We start from the raw sequence: 18,604 nt of genomic DNA on the forward strand, positions 1-18,604 counted from the left end.
GGTATTTGAGCTTCAATTTGAGGGAATTTGAGTTTCTAAGTGGTGGATTTATAAAATATCATCTGGCAACTCTGGATAGAAAGCTCAGTAGGTACTTAAAATAAGATATCAACTTGTATCTCTCGATTTGATTTTTGTATAATTTGTAAAATTGTATTAGGTACCCTTCTATTCTTAATTATTAACTTATTAGCTTCTAAATTCACTTGATGTCTGTCTAAAACAAGTCAAAAGATGAACTTAACCTTACATAACTCCAGAGTTATCTCATAGTTTTAGGTTTAACGTCGCGTTATAAAGTGACAGTTGATATATCAGATAACTCAAGAACTGTCAAGAAATAACGCAAGTAGTTAAGTTAAATATGATAGGTACATCACACCAATTCGAGGATTATAACTTAACTACAGGATAACTGTACGTTAACGATAACTTCGGTCATCCATCACACGGCTGAATAATATGTTAAAAGTAGAAAAATCTAAAGCAAGCAGCAGGAATATTAAAGAAGATCAACCAGAAAAAGCGCAACAGTATTAGAAAGGAATGAGGATCACAAAGTGGGAATTAGAAGACGGGGTAGATCAAAGCGCATAGATCAAAGTGTATAGACGGAGTAGATACACAATCTTGAGAGATCGGTATTCCCAACTGAAAAATCCAAGCAATGTTGTGTGTAGAATGGCACAAAAAGCTTGAGAAGGTCGTGATCCTTTAAGGGCTGTAGAACCAGGATGACGATGATGAAGAATATAAATTTATAGACCATCCAAGAAAAATATTATATAAGCTTTCAATATCTTCTCAGATTATTCATAAGATCGGTTCGAAATATTCGTCTGTTTCTCTACAATAAGAAATGTAGGTTTCAACTGAAACAAAAAAATCTATTACCACGTGAAAAGAGTGAACAAAATTCTTGTCATTTTTTATTGAAAATATAAATATATACATTCAGTCAACAAATAATAAAAAAATCTGATAGAAAACTAAATATTTCTACCTAGATATAACTTTGCTACGGTTGCCTTTGGTGTTAATTTCTATAGCAACGTCAATAATGTCATTACCCAAGAAATAATCAGTAGCTACGATATTGCTATCTTTACCAAATTCGTCTCTAAACCATTTAGTAATTTCTCTGTTAGTATCTTGAGCCAGTTTTCTTAAATTGTATGTGTTAAAAACGATGTCGATTGGTTGGGGAGTTAGTTCTGCCATCAGTGACCACAAGGGATTAGTGCGTCTGGTTTGAGCATGTTCTGCAATGGACGTCTCCATATATTTCTTCAGTTTTGGCAGAGACTTGGTATCTGCCCAAAATTGGGAAAGGGGATACCATAGCCAGGGTTTTCCTAAAAACAAATTTATTCCAAATATTTTATACAATATTTAATAATATATTTACAATGATACAAAAAATTGTAAAGCGTTCTGAAGAAAGTGTTATAAAAGTCAATAAAACTTTAGATTAATGCAGAGTTTCGATGAAGGACCACATACATCTTCACGCAGAGCTGCACAAATACATGATGTAAGTAGGTCATTTTTCAGTCCTGCTTGTATTATTTACATAAAAATTTATTTAAACCTCACAAAACACAGTTGTTGCAAGAATTAAATGAAGATGACTTCCACAGTAAATTACATTTTAGTAAGGTACTGATGAATAAAATTTTAACTGACGAGAACTTCGTTAGCAAGGTATGTTTTTCCGACGAAGTAACATTTATACTGTGTGAGAATGTAAATCGTCAAAATTTGAGGTATATAGTGAGGTAGATCCACACTAGATACGTGACAAAGGAAATTTAAAAAGCGATAATTATGAAATGCTGCTTAGAAATGAAATTGTAGCTGCCTTGAAAGTTTTGAGTAAATTTTAAAGAGATGCTCCAGCGCAGTTTGTGTAAATGTCCCTTTAATCGGCCCTTTATTTAGATTAGATATTTCTTGAACATATGTACGATTGGTAGATTAGGTAGTATTGAATGACCTTTTCGTTTACCCGATTTGAATCCTAAAGATTATTTTTATTATGGATACTTGAAAAGTAGAATTTATAAAACTAAACCAGCAAGTGTTGCAGATCTAAGGCAAAGGATTATTGATTACTCCATATTAATTTCCAGAGAAACATGGAGAAATTCAATAGACGCATTCTACCATCGCATCGTTTAGGATACTGTTAAATTAACAACGAAGGGCATTTTGAACACTTGATTAGGTAGACATTAATTTAGCAGTGTAGTAAACTTTTAAGTATGTTCAAATTTAGTTGTACATACCTTCTTCTTCTTATTATGGCATGCACCTATAGTTAGTGTTGCCCAAAATCGGTCTTGGTCTTGTTCTTGCATTTTCGCAAGACCAAAACCAAGACCGCCTAATTTTAGCAAGACCAAGACCAAGACTGACCCTGCAAGATTTGAGCAAGAACAAGACTAACCCTGCGAGACTCTTGCGTCTTGCAGTTAGGACCGAGTGTCAGTTAGGTAGTATAATATTTCGGGTAATATATGCTTAGATGCATAGAGACTCTATGAGATGCAAAAAATATCTAACAAAAATTTGTAAACTTATGCGCATTACGAACAATACATAGCGAATCAAAATATCTATTAAAAGAACATTTGCCACATTTGATACGTACTCAGAGGTCATAAGTACAATGTAAAAATAAAACATTTTGAACATTGATTTCCAGCAGACGATTTCTTCGCTCTCGGCTATTTTCGACTAACAACTATCAAACAACAGTCTATTTATATTATATTTTAACATAATGAACAATAAGTTTCTTTCTTTGGTATGCCATTTTTTCGGCGTTTATGACACCGACACATGTCGCGTTGTCAATCGCGAGGCAGATTATATTACCTTTTCAGTTTTCGATATGCTTATCTTTGATAAAGAAATTTAAACTAATCATTCTTTTTAATCGCGCAGCAGACTACAAACAAGAAATTAACAGTTTAAATTTCATTGACACTTGAATGATACAAGATGAAGTCTCTATTTTCATGCTTTTTCTAAATTACTTTAATAATTGTGGTGTTAATGTTATTCAAAAGTAACGAGACAAATTAACAGATCATTCTGGCTACCCTATACACAAGATACCGAAATATTTACAAACGAAGTAACGGTAGGGTATTGGACTATTGGCCTAGGAAAGTAACAATATCCTATTTAGGGTATTGGATAATTTGGATAGTAACGAGTAAAAAGAATTTTATTATGTACTTTGTATTAATTCTTGGTCAAAAAAATTAATATAAAGATAAAGTAACAATAACGTTAAAGCAATTGCGCACTGTTCTGCAATTTAATTTGTATTGTATTTTATTTTTTAATTAAATAAATGGCAAATTGTATAACTCTTTTATTCCACTTCGTATAAGCTGGGGGTCGATCAATCCCTTTCTAGACAGATAATAGTCTTTGAAATGCAGTCAACTTTATGTCCTTAATTTGGTTTTTTTGTATTATAACCATGCTTTAGAACATGTAAGCTTATTAAGAGGATCGGAACGTATTTTCGGCTGCAATGCTATTCAAATGGGGATTCATTTTTTTCAAATCCTGAGAAAACTAATAAGTATTTTGGAAAAATTCAAACGCAGAATGAAAGATTACGTTATTAGCGAGGGCCGAAAGTCCCTGAGAACTTCTACAATGTTTATTTTAATAAGTTACAGGGGTGAAAAAACTAAGAGAAAATTTAGTGTGATTTTTAAATTCAAATATCTCATTCAAAATAAACTTTTTATTTATTCTAAGGGACTTTCGGCCCTCGGTAATAATTTAGTCTTTCATTCTGCGTTTAAATTTTTCAAAAATATTTATTGGTTTTTTCAGGATTTGAAAAAAATGAACACAATGCCGTGGTAATATTTTCCAAATCTGTCTTTGTCTTACAACGCACTCAACTGAATATAATATTGTCAGCATATATTGTCAGTCAGACACTGACAATCAGTGAAAATTTTAAATATTTGACATTGCATCGGGAATATTTTGAGAAATTGATTAAATATTATTGATATATAGTGTATTTGATAAATAATTGATTTAAGACGTGAACTTAATAAAAACTTATTTATTGTGTATTATTTGTGAAAGATCCAAGCAGAGAATACATCAGATATATCCTGTGATCCAAGTATTTTGTTGTTAGAGATGTTCAAAATTGTAAGCGTTCCAAAATAACATATTATTAAAAAATCACTTAAACACTTTTCCTCTTTTCTCGATTGATTATTAGTTTTTGTTGTACAAATAAATTATTACAATCACTGAAAACATAGTTAGTGAAAAAATTATCACATTTATTAACTGAATTAATAATTTGCAATTATAAAAATAACAGTTATCCAAGAACATTCAAAAGCCATCTCTTTAAATTAATTATGACATTTTCAAGTAGAATGACATTCTAGTAATGTTTACATATCCACACCAGTGTGAATTTTACTACACGTAATTTGCCGTGTAAAGACAGAAAAAGTAGGGATACACGTAAAATATTTGCGAATTATGTACCCATAGCCTTAAATGCAAACGTTTATTAGAACAGACTGACATCCCGTGAGCCATGGATAGCTCAGTTAGTTAGAGCATAGGCACGGATCGCTTAGACCGTGGGTTCACACCTTAACCAATGTCAGTTTAGACATTTATTAATTTTATTGGTCATTACTATGGCTATGTTAATTCAAAATTAAAATGTACCCACTCTGTTACAGTGTACAGATTCTAAAGGTGCCGGTGGAGGATGGCGACTATGCGTAGTGTTATAGTCGGTGTAAAGAGAGGACGTATTCGAAATAATGAAATAACAAATAATATAACATTTGTTATTTCATGATTTCGAATACTTTCTCTCTCTTACACCGACTATAATACTGCGAGTAGACGCCATCCCCCATCGGCAATTTTAGAAGCTATGAAATGTACGTTATTCTAAGATCTAAAGTAACGCTTAATAAATAAATAGCAATAGGCTAATGGGTGACTGCGAGACTTGCAAGACTCTTGCTGCAAGATCAAGACCAAGACCGAGAGTGCAAGACCAAGACCAGGACCAGGTGTATTGGCGCAAGACCAAGACCAAGACTGTCTAAGTCTCGTCTTGGTCTTGCATTTGGGCAACACTACCTATAGTGCGTTGGCGAATTATCTAAGGTCAGACGTCTGTCTTTTGCGGCATGCAAAATTTCGCCAGTGTTAGTTATGCCTGCCCAGTTCTTTATATTTCGCAGCCACGATATTTATTTGCGACCTACTCTCCTCTTGTTCTCATCCTTTCCTTGGATGATTAGTTGAGGAATTTCGTATTTTTCCCCTCTCAGGATATGGCCCAGGTATCCAATTTTTCGTGCTTTACTAAAATTGAGCAATTCTCTCTCTGTATTTGTTCTTCTTAAGACTTCCTCGTTTCTCACCCTATCTTTCCATGATATGTGGAACATTCTTCTCCATTCTTTGGAAGATCCACATTTTGAAGGCCTCCAACTTATTATTGGAAGATATATTTAACGTCTATATCTCCATGCCGTATAACAATATTATAGCACTTAACCATTCTGTAACGGAGATTGAAGGAAAGATTGCGGTTACAAAGTAGCAGTTTAAATTTAATAAAAGCTTGTCTTGCTTGTTCGGTGCGGCATTTTATTTCTTGTTGAGGCATCTGCCTATTGGTCATTCACCATCATTCCCAAGTATTTGATTGTTTTCACTTTCACTTGCTCGATTGGAGCATTATCCACTTGAAGTTGTAATCTTAAAAGTTTGCTTTGAATCCAAAAATTTATTGAGACAATTAGGCCCTAAATAAGTAATAAAATAGTAAAATAATAAATAAATAAGTTAGTATTAAAATAACCAAAGTGACTAATGATATCAAAAAAATGCTAATTGCGCCATTTTCGAAAAGTATTGGAGTATACCTTGCAAACGACCGCTGTTTATGATTTCAATGACTCACACTGTATATATCCTTTTGATTATCTACAAAATATACTTACTATCGACCAAATTAAGATCTCTTGCAGCTTCCACAACCTGCTGATTATTATAAGCAACAATCAAACTCTTATTAGTAGCCCAGATCTCGTTTAACGTCGGTCCCTTGCGTCCATTGAACACAGGTACCGCCAAATCTCCCAGATCTTCATTCACAATTTCGATGAATTGAGTATGCAAATGAGGTGGGAACTGGGAGGGGTGGGGAAACCTGTGGAAATCCAAAATCACGATCTCATCCGGTGAAGCTTCCAAGAATTTTCGAATCTGTCGGAATAGCGGTCGGACTTCCTGGATTTTGAATTTGTCGTGGTTTAGGAAAAATCTGTAAACAAAATATGAAAGAGATGTCGATACAAAAAGATAATAATGAACTAATGATACTACAAAAATTGATCACGCAATAATAGCCTAATAAAATAAAAAAGAGTCAAAATGTAAATTCGTACAGGTTAAAACAAATTTTATATCAAAGTTTAGGTGGGTACAAAAGATATTTTCAAGAAAGTATCCAAATCATACAAGGGGATCATTGTTTAAATAATTAAAAAGGGGTCATTTTTGCAAAAAAAATACTTTTTTAACTGCTGAGGTAATTCACTTAATTAATGAAAGTCTATGGGATTTTTTCTGCAAAGTTGAAGGGTAAATCTTTCACATAAGACTTACTAAATTAAATTTGACACCCTATTTATTTAAATAATTGTATATAAAACTTTAAAAACAAATTTGCAAAAAATTATTTTTAGCGTTTTAAATAAGCACTATAAAATATCTTATTTTACAGACTAAGTTGCGCTATGCTACCAGTATTAAGCGAAAAAAAAAAAATTGGTTGAAAAATATTTAATATTTTTTGAGATATTTAATTTGTTTATTAAATGATACTATATTTTCAATTGCAAGAACGCGGTTGTTGCCAATGAAATATTCACCTGCTTAAAATCTCAATACTTTTATTTTTATGTATATTTTCGATAAATATATTGATAAATTCAAATTTCAATTAAACCCCCCTAAAATGGCATTTGAAAATTATTCTTTGTTTATAATTTGTTTTTTTAATAACGTCGCGGGGATTAAGTATTTTGAAACGCCGTTTCGATAATTGGGTTCCTGGGAATTTTTTACTAATTAACAAAATTTTTTGTCGTTTTTTCTTCTTCTTTTTTTTTCTTGGAGTTTTATTACTACGGGCCCTTTTAGAGTTAAATTTTATTAAGAATGTTGAATCTCTGAGTTGTAGATTCTAGACCTAAAAATATTAAGATTTAACTAAAATCTCTTAAATAAAATGCGGCTACTTACTGAGTTACAGGGTGTTTTATTTAAAAATTTAGGAATTATTGTTACCAAGTACTTTAAAACTATTTGACGTATCCTTATCATACTTGGCAGAAAGTGTGGCTATTATACACCCTACTAAATTGTGATTAATAAACGTTTCTAGCTAGTGCCAGAGGCGTACGAGAGGGGATAGTGAATGATTGACCCTTCCCTAATTCTACGCCACTGAATGAATTACTATTTTAGCGAAATTTTTCGATTCTACAATACTTTGTATGTAAATAACTTTATTGGTATCGATAAAGTCATCAGTTTGAGAGATATTGGAAGTTTAATATGAATGAATGAATGAATCAAAATAACTATGCCGTTCCATTTTTAACGTCCAATTTCTCGAAAACTAATAACTTAATCGTTACCAGTAAAGAGTATATTATTTACATAGAAAGTATTGGAGAATCGAAAAATTTCGCTAAAATAGTAATTCCCTCAGTGGCGTAGAATTTGGGAAGGGTCAACCATTAACTATCCCCTGCCGTACGCCTCTGGTAGTAGCTAGAAACTGTTGTTTATCACAATTTAGTAGACTGTATAGTACCCACACTTTCTGCCAAGTATGATAAGGATACGTCAAATAGTTTGAAAGTACTTGGTAAAAATAGTTTTTAAATTTTTAATTAAAACACACTGTAACTCAATAAGTAGTTAATATTTTTAGGTCTAGAATCTACAGCTTAGAGATTCGACATTCTTAATGAAACTTAACCCTAAAAGGGCCCGTAGTAATATAACTCCAAGAAAAAAAAAGAAGAGGAAAAAAAGACAAAAAAATTTGTTTATTAGTGAAAAATTCCCAGGAACCCAATTATCGAAACGGCATTTCAAAATATTTAATCCCCGCGACGTTATTAAAAAAACAAATTATAAACAAATTTGAATAATTTTCAAATGCCATTTTAGGGGGAAGTTTAATTGAAATCTGAATTTATCAATACATTTATCGAAAACGTACATAAAAATAAAAATAATAAGATTTAATACAGGTGAATATTTCTTTGGCAACGACCGCGTTTTTGCAATTGAAAATAGAGTAACATTTAATAAACAAATTCAATATCTCAAAAAATATTAAATATTTTTGGACCAATTTTTTTTTGTTTATACTGATAACATAGCGCAACTTCTCCTGTAAAATAAGATATTTTATAGTGCTTATTTAAAACGCTAAAAATAATTATTTGCAAATTTGTTTTTAAAGTTTTATGTATAATTAGTTAAATAAATAGGGGGTCAAATTTAATTTAGTAAGTCTTATGTGAAAGATTTACCCTTCAACTTTGCAGAAAATAATCCTATAGACCTTCATTAGTAATTGAATGACCTCAGCAGTTAAAAAAGTAATTTTTTTGCAAAAATGACCCCTTTTTAATTATTTAAACAATGATCCCCTTGTATGGTTTGGATACTTTCATGAAAATATCTTTTGTACCCACCTAAACTTTGATATAAAATTTGTTTCAACCTGTACGAATTTACATTTTGATTTACATGTAGTGTAATTTTATTTTACTAGACTATAAAGCATGATTTAACATTCTACTTGCCCTTCAGCTCCATAGTATCCTATCCTGAAATCCAAATACCTAATTCCAAAAACTAATTGAGTCCATATGTCACGATCTTGATTCAAAATGAACTTCTCTTGAAATGTTCCTCCGGCAGTATTTGCTCCTGAGTTATGAGTCCCTGGTATCATTAAATCTTCGATATTTCGAGTTCCTAATATGTTTCTAAAAGAAATAAAAGTTTAATGTAATAAATATCTCCAATTTAAAGATATATTATGAATATTTAACTGACGCGAAAGAGAAAGAGAGAGGGAGAGAGAGAGAAAAAAGAAGGGTTATAAATAAAAGCACAAACTTTTGAAAGCCAAAAGTGTAAAATGGATGGTATATATAATGAGGGTTTCCACAGTTTTCACTACATTCCTTCAGTCAACCAGTTCTTCAGTCCCCTTCCTGTAGATTTCTTTTGTCCATTGCTTCGTCCACTTCATCTCTGAAAGATCTTGGGGATCTGCCTCTCTTCCTTCTTTCTACTAGGCTCCACTCCGTTATTCTATTTATCTAACGTTTTTGGTCTGCTCTTCGGACATGCCGGTACCTTCTGTTTTTTGTAGTCTATTATATGTGAGTCTGAGTTCATTCCCATTCTTTTCTTAATCTCTGTTATTTATTCTATCTCTTCATGGTACTCTGCAGCTTCTTCTCAGGAATTACATATCTGTTGCTCTTATTTTGTTTTTGGTTTCCTTATCTATTATCCAATTTTCACACCCATAACTGAGTTAAACTGAGGATACTTCTTGTCATGGTGTTATATATTCTTCTTTTTGTTTTTTATGCTGATGTTCCTGAGTTCCTGTACCACAGTAGCGGGTTCAATTTTCGTATGCAGTCTCTTGTTTATCCTAGTCTATTTTTTATATCTTCTTCAGTTGTTCCTTTGTTTGATATTATGAAACCTAAATACTTGTCTGTTCCTTTGATTTGTTTACCTTAGCCTATTTTGAGCTGTTTTAATCTTATATTTTCCGTTGTTAGGTATTCAGTTTTCTTTAGGTTTATTTCCATCCCATTATTTGTATATTCCAGTTTTCTCATCCTAAAACTAAGGCCATCTTTGTCTTATGCGATCACTATTTGGTCGTCAGCCAAACCTAGGGTATATAGATATTTGTTTCTTACTGGTATACCCATTCCTTCGCACTTTCTTTTCCATCGTTTCATGGATTTCCACGAATATTTTGAATAGGGTAGGAGATGTGGAGCAGCCCTGTAGCAGTCCCTTTGCCATCTTAAATGGACTACATATTCTATTGTCTGTTTTGATAGCTACGTTGTTATTCTTGTAGAGCGCTTTTATTAATATTCGTGGAACTTCGACATCTTCCATTGCTTCCCATGATACAATAAATTTCCCAGGTATGGCACGTAATGTTCCAAAATCGGTCGCTTTCGCTCATGACGTAGTAAAGATCCTTCTTCACGCAATATTTGAATGTAGTTTTATAAAAAAGACTTTTTAATTTTAAATTTTTAATATAATTTGGCTAATTTAATTACAGTAATTATAAAGAAATGATAAAGTTGTGTTATTATAATATTTAATAATAAAAAATATTTTTTAGCTAAGCAATTTAATTTTGTTGATTTTCGGGTAGTTATTTTAGAGCGGTTTTGAAACTGATATTTTAGAAACTTGTTATTTTGTTAACACAGATATCTATTATAAAGCATTTTTTAATTATTATTTGTTTATTATACATACAGGTTGATAAGTGGTACTCCAGAGTTCGATATTTCAGTTGTTTAAAGATACAAAAAAGTAATATCCAAATATCCACATAAAAATGGGTCGCTACAAATTTAAAATAATTTTCAAATATACAGAGTATCCCACTTCTTAATTTGTTGTTGATCACGTTGTAATTTAGGTACTCAAAATTTGTAGCTACACTTGAGTCCAGCCAAAAAACTGAGAAAAATCGCTAAAACGAGTTAATTATAAGAATTTTGCAAAATAATCCACATAATAGTAACTATCATTACAAATAATGGCTCACAGGGATCTTTGCTACGTTACACACTTGACCTCAGCTGTCAAATGTCATGCGCAAAATTGTACCATGAAACTTTATTGTACCATGATTGCTTCCCATAGGTTGGTTCTATGTATCGAGTCATAGACCTTCTAAGATCTACAAAAGCAGATGGACGGATCTATTTTGGGCCATATTTTTATCTATTAGTTGATCGACCGTGTAAATGTGATCTAAGGATGCTTTTTCCGCTATGAACTCTGCCTGGTCTTCTTTGATTTTATAGTAGGTTTTCTTTGAGTCTTCCTATCTTGATTTTCTCTGTTTTATTTCTTTGAAGTGACTGCGAGATAAGCCATGACTCTGAATTTCTCATTCCTCCTATGTGGTGTTCTATCTCTGTGTATTCCCCCCCTCTTTCATTTTTTTATTGGCCTTTTCTTTTTTATTTTTTTCCTGATAGTTCTAAGTCCTCATCATCATCCAACCAATTTACGTCCACTGCTGGACATAGGTCTCCCCCAATTGTTTCCACACTTCACGGTTTTGTGCTGATTTTTGCCAGTTTTTACTAATCCGCCTGATATCATCTGTCCATCGTGTAGGCGGCCTTCCTCTACTTCGTTTATCTTCTCTTGGTCTCCACTCCATCAGCCTTCGTGCCCATCTTGAATCTTTCAGCCTGGCGACGTGTCCTGCCCAGTTCCATTTGAGCCTGGTGATACGTTCTACAACATCTGCGATACCGGTTGTTTGTCTGAGATCTTCATTTCTTATTTTATCCCGTAGAGTTACGCCCAGCATGGATCTTTCCATGCGCCTTTGAGCAACCCGCATTTTCGACGCTGTTGCCTTGGTTAGAGTCAGTGTCTCTGCTCTAAGTCCTCATAGTTTCTATTAATATTCAGGTATTTTATATGGAGTTCTTTCTTCTCTTTTATGCATATAAAATAGAAGGTAATATTGGTAAATGTTAAAGAAAGAAAAATGTTTAAACATTTACGTGTAATGGGAGAAACAGTGTAAGAAACAGTCGCTGATAATCAAATTACGGAAAAGAATAGTTCCGAGTTGGTGAAGAGTGAAGAGATACCAAAGCAGCAAAATAAGACCATAATATGTAACTACTCATTGGTAAAGTGTAGCCGTGATATCTTTGAACACAAATATTTAAAAATAAGGTCATCTTGCAAGGCCATTTGGGATGTTAGAAACTGTCTTAAAAGTAATGTTCAATATTGAAAATCCCTCAAGATTGTACATGCAATAGAAGTTACACATTTCTCTCATACGTCTCTCATAATTTTTCCAGCTTATACACACCATTAATGTTTACCTATTGTCGGTCATCCATGTTGGCTGAACGGCAAGGCATCTTGAATGTATAACGTCATTATTATGGGAAGAAGCTATCCAGTAGGCGAAACAGTGAGGACCGGGAGCTCTGGATGTTTTTTCGTCTTCCAAGTCCCATCCTCCCGGCAGATACGGTTGACCGAATTTTGCAGTGGTTTTTAAATACCCAGAAGGATAATCACTTGGTTTTATCCTCAATATGATGCCATGATCCTCCTATAAATTAATATCAAGATTAGTTACTATTTATTTAAGGATAACGAAGAGGTGTGGACAAACAGCGCTGTGAAACGTAGTTGTTGATGATTTAATCTATGGGCTTGGCAGCCAGTAAGTATGGACACAAGGATTCACAGGTGATAAAGTGAGTAACAAATGATTTATTAATCTAATCAAGTAAAAGCGTAGGAGACACGTCAAGAGGAAACGCGTTTGTCCGGGAGGATAACTCATAGCGCCATCTAGGAAATAAATCTCAACTACCAACTCATATGTACATAAAAATATAGAAAAAAAAACTCATACAGAAGTAAAAACTTCGAGATGTATTCTGATATAAAATCGTTTATTTAAAAACTATTTAAAATGTCATGGATTGCAAAACGTTTTCGTTCTATACAGAACATCTTCAGTGCATCCTGCCGAGTAGTTTGAAACTAGCACACTGTATATAGTGTTAACCCCATCATATATGGCTTACATAATATAATATATTAAAATTTTATGACTACAAGTCGATGTTAATAGATATAGTGGAACACATGCTAAAAGGGTGCCATGGTTCCCTGCTCGAAGATGCTAGGTACTTGCCAATTCAATGGGCACAGACCAACTATAAATAAAAATATAGTTTTTAAAAATGTTTTGTAAAATTGTATGCACAATTAATTAGATAATTATTTTAAACTTAAAATAAGCTGTCACGAATGAATAAATCAATGATTTGAAGTAATTTTTATTTTCCATTTTTGTTTCATTCTTGCATATTATGATCTGCATTTCAACATGCTACATCCAATGTACAACCAACTTGCTCCTGTGAGTGCGTTTACTCCCGTGAATGTCTTTACTCCCGTGAATGGGTTCATTCCCGTGATTGGGTTTACTCCTGTAAACGATAAACTAGGAACGAAGAACTACAAAGAAAACATGACGAGTTTAATATACATAAAAAGCTTAAAGAAATTACCTACACTCAGAGAAAAAGAACTCCTCACTTTATGAGAAACTCCAAAGGTAACATAATTCTCGACTTGGATGAAAAAAAGGAAGAATGGACTAACTATATAAAAGAGCTCTTCCTGGATACGAGGCCACCACTTAACACCACAAAGTATACGAATACTGGTCCTAGTATTTTAAAAGCGGAAGTAGAGAAAGCCATCAAACAGAGCAAAAATGGGAAATCTCCAGGCCCTGATCAAATACCATCAGACTGGCTCAAACTTCTGGATGACGATAATGTCTCACAATTAACAAACATTTATAACCATATATACGAGACTGGAATGATGCCACAGATATGGTTGGAGTCTACATTTATTCCACTCCCAAAAAAACCTAATACATCATCATGTAAAGACTTTAAACTAATTAGTCTCATGAGCCACTCTCTCAAGCTACTTCTTAAGATAATTCTTAATAGAATCAAGCAGAAATGTGAACAGACAATGGGAAACAAACAATTCGGTTTCAGAGAAGGATTGGGAACAAGGGAAGCTTTGTTCTCAATGTTAACATTACTTCAACGATCATGGGAAGTACAGAAACCAATTTACGTCTGCTTTATAGATTTTGAGAAGGCGTTTGATAGAGTTGAACATGATAGGTTGTTTGAATATCTAGAAATGATTGGAATAGATGATAAAGATCTGAGACTTTTACAACATCTATATTGGAATCAAGAAGCTTCTATTCTGGTAGACGGCAAAGAAACACAAAATTTGCATTCAAAGAGGTGTCAGACAGGGTTGTGTGTTATCCCCAACTTTGTTTAACGTATACTCAGAAATAATTTTTAATGAAGCCTTGGAAGGACAATGTGGAGTTCGAATCGGGGGAAAAACTATTAACAACATCAGATATGCAGACGACACCGCGATCATGGCTGAAAATATCGAAGATCTTCAATTCCTTATTGATCGAGTCACTAGAGAATGCTCCATTAACGGACTTAACATAAATGCAACAAAGACAAAGTTACTTGTGGTTAGTAAACAAGACGTCGGCCCTATGCAACTAATTGTCAGTGATGAATCAATAACAAAAGTTAACCATTTTAAATACCTAGGATGTTGGATAAACGAGACACTAAATCCGGATGAAGAAATTAAAACTCGTATAGCAATTGCAAGAGGAGCATTTATGAAACTTAGATCTATTCTGAGCAACTCTCAGCTGAATTTACAACTAAGAATCAAGTTCCTAAAATGTTATGTGTATCCTGTATTACTATATGGATGTGAAACCTGGATCATGAAGGTTAACATGATGAACAAATTAGAAGCCTTTGAGATGTGGTCGTATCGTAGAATGCTCAGAATATCTTGGGTTCAACGCATTTCAAACAGAGAAGTCTTAAACAGAGTAGGTCAAGGCGAAGGTGACTTAATGAAGATGATAAAAAAGAGAAAGCTTGAATATCTGGGACATATAATGAGAGGTAGCAGATACAGGATGCTGCAGTTAATACTCAATGGAAAGATCGACGGAAAAAGAGGAATTGGTCGAAAGAAATATTCATGGCTCCGAAACCTTCGTCAATGGACTGGCTTATCAGCAGATCAATTGTTACATGCCGCACAAGATCGAGAACGATATCGGCAAATTGTTATGGAAGCTACCCACGCCTAAAAATTTGGGCACGGTACTTAAAGAAGAAGAAGGAACGAATAAGGAAAAATTAGAGTAAAAAACGATAAAATAGAAGGAAGCTAGAAAACATTAGAGAGAGCCACGTTAAAATGGAAGGGAGTCAAGAAATTTTTAGAGGGTGACACGATAAACTAGGAGGGAGTTAGAAAAAATTAGAGAGATAGGATAAAATAGGAGGGTGTCAGGAAAAGTTAGAGGGAGACACAATAAAATAGGAGGGTGTAAGTAAAAATTAGGGGGGGACACGATAAAATAGAAGGAAGAATTATGAAAAAAATGGGAAAAACCGTGCAATTTTTATTTATTTAACAGTTGCGGTAGTAAACTAACTTCATTTGCGACAAAATGAAAAAATTGGATACGAAAGCTTCCCTTTTCATCTTTAAAACGCATTTTGATTTTTGTTCATAGGACACTCTAATCAAAAGATATCAAATTTTTACCATCGAGTTGATACACATTATATTAAAAAAAAATTGATTTGGAGTGCGTAAATGACGTTCCAAATCGCCAGTCGCTTCCAGCCTTGTTTCAGAGAAAACGGTACTTTCTACACAAAAAGTACTATACTCCGTTTGAAAATTATTGATAGCACAGTTTTTACGACGCAAGTCATTTGTATTGTATATGTCATTGTATTCGAAGTCATAAACTAATACAGATGACCAGGGCCTCGATTTTTGACCCTTCGCTTCGTTATCGATCATTTGTTATTTGTACACTAAACAGATACGAAGGGGCACGATAAAATAGAAGGAAGAATTATGAAAAAATGGGAAAAACCGTGCAATTTTTATTTATTTAACAGTTGCGGTAGTAAACTAACTTCATTTGCGACAAAATGAAAAATTTGGATACGAAAGCTGCCCTTTTCATCTTTAAAACGCATTTTGATTTTTGTTGATAGGACACTCTAATCAAAAGATATCAAATTTTTACCGTCGAGTTGTTACACATTATATTAAAAAAATTGATTTGGAGTGCGTAAATGACGTTCCAAATCGCCAGTCGCTTCCAGCCTTGTTTCAGAGAAAACGGTACTTTCTACACAAAAAGTACTATACTCCGTTTGAAAATTATTGATAGCACAGTTTTTACGACGCAAGTCATTTGTATTGTATATGTCATTGTATTCGAAGTCATAAACTAATACAGATGACCAGGGCCTCGATTTTTGACCCTTTGCTTCGTTATCGAACGTATTCGTTACGTATACTAAACAGATACGGAGCGAATACGTTCGATAACGAAGCGAAGGGTAAAAAATCGAGGTCCTGCGTCGTAAAAACTGTGCTATTAATAATTTTCAAACGGAGAATAATAAACATTTTTGGTCAAAATTATCTCAGCTATATTTCTTGTTTGAAACATTTTTTTCTACAGCATGGGGGAACACCCCCTTCGAGGGGGTTTTAGGAGGAAGCCCGGCGGTAGGAGTGGCCAACTTTTTTACATTTTTTTTGGGGTCCCAAAATTAACATTCTCAGCAAATTTTAGTTTATTCGTATTAATTTTTGGAGGTCAAATATCTAACGATTGGACTACTTATAATACTATGGCAAATGTATTGTATTTTTGCAAAATTTTGGAATGTGTTTAATTCGTTGAACAATTTTAACATTTGGTTTTTATACAGATTTCGATTTTCTACAAATAGTTTCTCTACAAATAGAAGCAAAACATCTTTAAAATCGACAACGATGTCAGTATTAATCTCATGAATTTTGATACATTGGAAATGCAGTTTTAATATCAATTATAGCTAAAATCTTCTCTTACCTAGGTGTATCATGAATGTATGATGTAATGAAGGAAAAGAAGCCGTTTAAAACTTCATCAAACAAGCAGAAAAAATTGTTATAAAATAGAAAACCAAAATCTTGTAGATGACGATTGATTGAATACCCTGTCGCATGGCAACGGGCAAAATCACTAGTTAATTGATAATTAACATTTTCCCGGAAAGTATTTTGCATATTTAAAGGTGAAAATTAGTAGTTAAAATGAGTCACGGGTCCTTCACAAAGCGTGTAATGAGTGTATCGGAAGCTTGTTGATGTAAAAAGAGGAAACACGTGATATTGTTTTGTTTAGTTTTGTTTTGGTACATAATTTGTTAAACGTTACAAATACAGTCAATATTATCATTTGTTTGTTTTAAACTTACGTCACTTGATTCCATATTTTTTCTAGATAATATAATTTCATCCGGAACATTTGTCGCACCTTCACACGTCGTCACCCAGTTCATCTCCAAAAATGCGTCTCTTGGTGAAACTGTGAGATGTACATCTCCACATTTCGAGGCATCTGAAACCAAGTATTGGTTATTGAAAATAAAGTAACACTATGAGCATAAACTAGTGGAAACTGAAAGATAAACAAAACTGAAATTTCCAGTATATGGTTATTATCGTTTTTAAATATTCTTTTTTTTCATAGATATTAGTTTTGACCAAAAGACCATGAATTAAGCGTGTCTGTCTTATCCTTAATTTTCCTATTATGACCTTGTCTCTTCTTGTCAGAGATGCTAGGAAGAAAAGGAAGAGACGATTAGGAACTGTTAGCTTTTTTAGAAAAGAATCGGAGAGGATAGGCTACCAAAACGAGCACTGAATGCTAGAATGCAAGGAAAGAGACCGGTTGGGAAGCCACGAAAGCATTGGGAAGCCACGAAAGCGCTAGGTAGACACAGTAAACAGCGACGCACAAGCCCTTTTAGGAGTCCGTGTATGGAGAAGAGCAGCCACAGACAAGCAAGGGTGGAGGCAAAAAATAAAGGAGGCCAAGGCTCAATTTGGGCTGAAGTGCCGTAGAAGAAGAAGAAGAAGAAGCTTTTTTAGAACTTGGTTTTTGCATATTTTCTCAGTATGGTCCTCCCAAATATGATATACACAGATTTCTTTAAGAATAACTTAAAGTCGCATTTTGTCGGTGACTCTGTTGCATGATGGAGCTTCCTTGGCGGTGTATCAGCTTTCTCGTTTCCCTCGATTAAAGACAGTTAACACGTTCAGTGCTGATGACGCACCGGTGCGTCAAACTAGTTCTTGTAGAGGGACGGATGATGCACCGGTGCGTCATATACCATATCGAATATAATGTTTAGTTATATGCTAGCACTTGTAGTGTGTGTATCGTAGGAGTGATAGCACTTGTGGTAATGTGTGTACTTATTTTGTCTTGTTTTTAACGCTTATAGTAACACACATATTAACAATAACGGGGAGCCAAAAATTTCAAAAATATGTATCAGGCCGGCAGCAATGTTACTAATATAAGAGTAGCACTGAACGTGTTAAAAATCTGATTTCTTGAGTTAAGAATCGCTGTTTGTACGAATCATGTATTTTTTTCTTGTAAGATGATCAGAAAGAATCTTCGTGTATCGTGCTCTATTATCGGGCGTTGGATATCGAATTGGTTATAGTAAGTTTGTTAACGGCAGCT

General features: G+C 33.6%; 1 protein-coding gene across 2 annotated transcripts in view; it reads right to left on the reverse strand.

The window, feature by feature from the left end:
- Window positions 1–916: 916 nt before the first annotated feature.
- Window positions 917–18,604, reverse strand: part of LOC126890619 (uncharacterized) — a 34,144-nt gene continuing 16,456 nt past the window's right edge. Inside the window, exons 2-6 of one of the 2 annotated variants that reach the window (XM_050659710.1) lie at window positions 17,319–17,461; window positions 12,258–12,493; window positions 8,922–9,107; window positions 6,033–6,355; window positions 917–1,355 (exon numbers count right to left, since the gene is read on the reverse strand). In XM_050659710.1, the coding sequence (XP_050515667.1) occupies window positions 1,000–1,355; window positions 6,033–6,355; window positions 8,922–9,107; window positions 12,258–12,493; window positions 17,319–17,461 (1,244 nt within the window). In that variant the 3' untranslated portion in view covers window positions 917–999. The remainder of the gene's footprint in view (window positions 1,356–6,032; window positions 6,356–8,921; window positions 9,108–12,257; window positions 12,494–17,318; window positions 17,462–18,604) is intronic. The other variant, XM_050659714.1, reaches the window with a different exon arrangement.

This window comes from Diabrotica virgifera, chromosome 1, assembly GCF_917563875.1.
Source record: "Diabrotica virgifera virgifera chromosome 1, PGI_DIABVI_V3a".
Taxonomy (NCBI): domain Eukaryota; kingdom Metazoa; phylum Arthropoda; class Insecta; order Coleoptera; family Chrysomelidae; genus Diabrotica; species Diabrotica virgifera.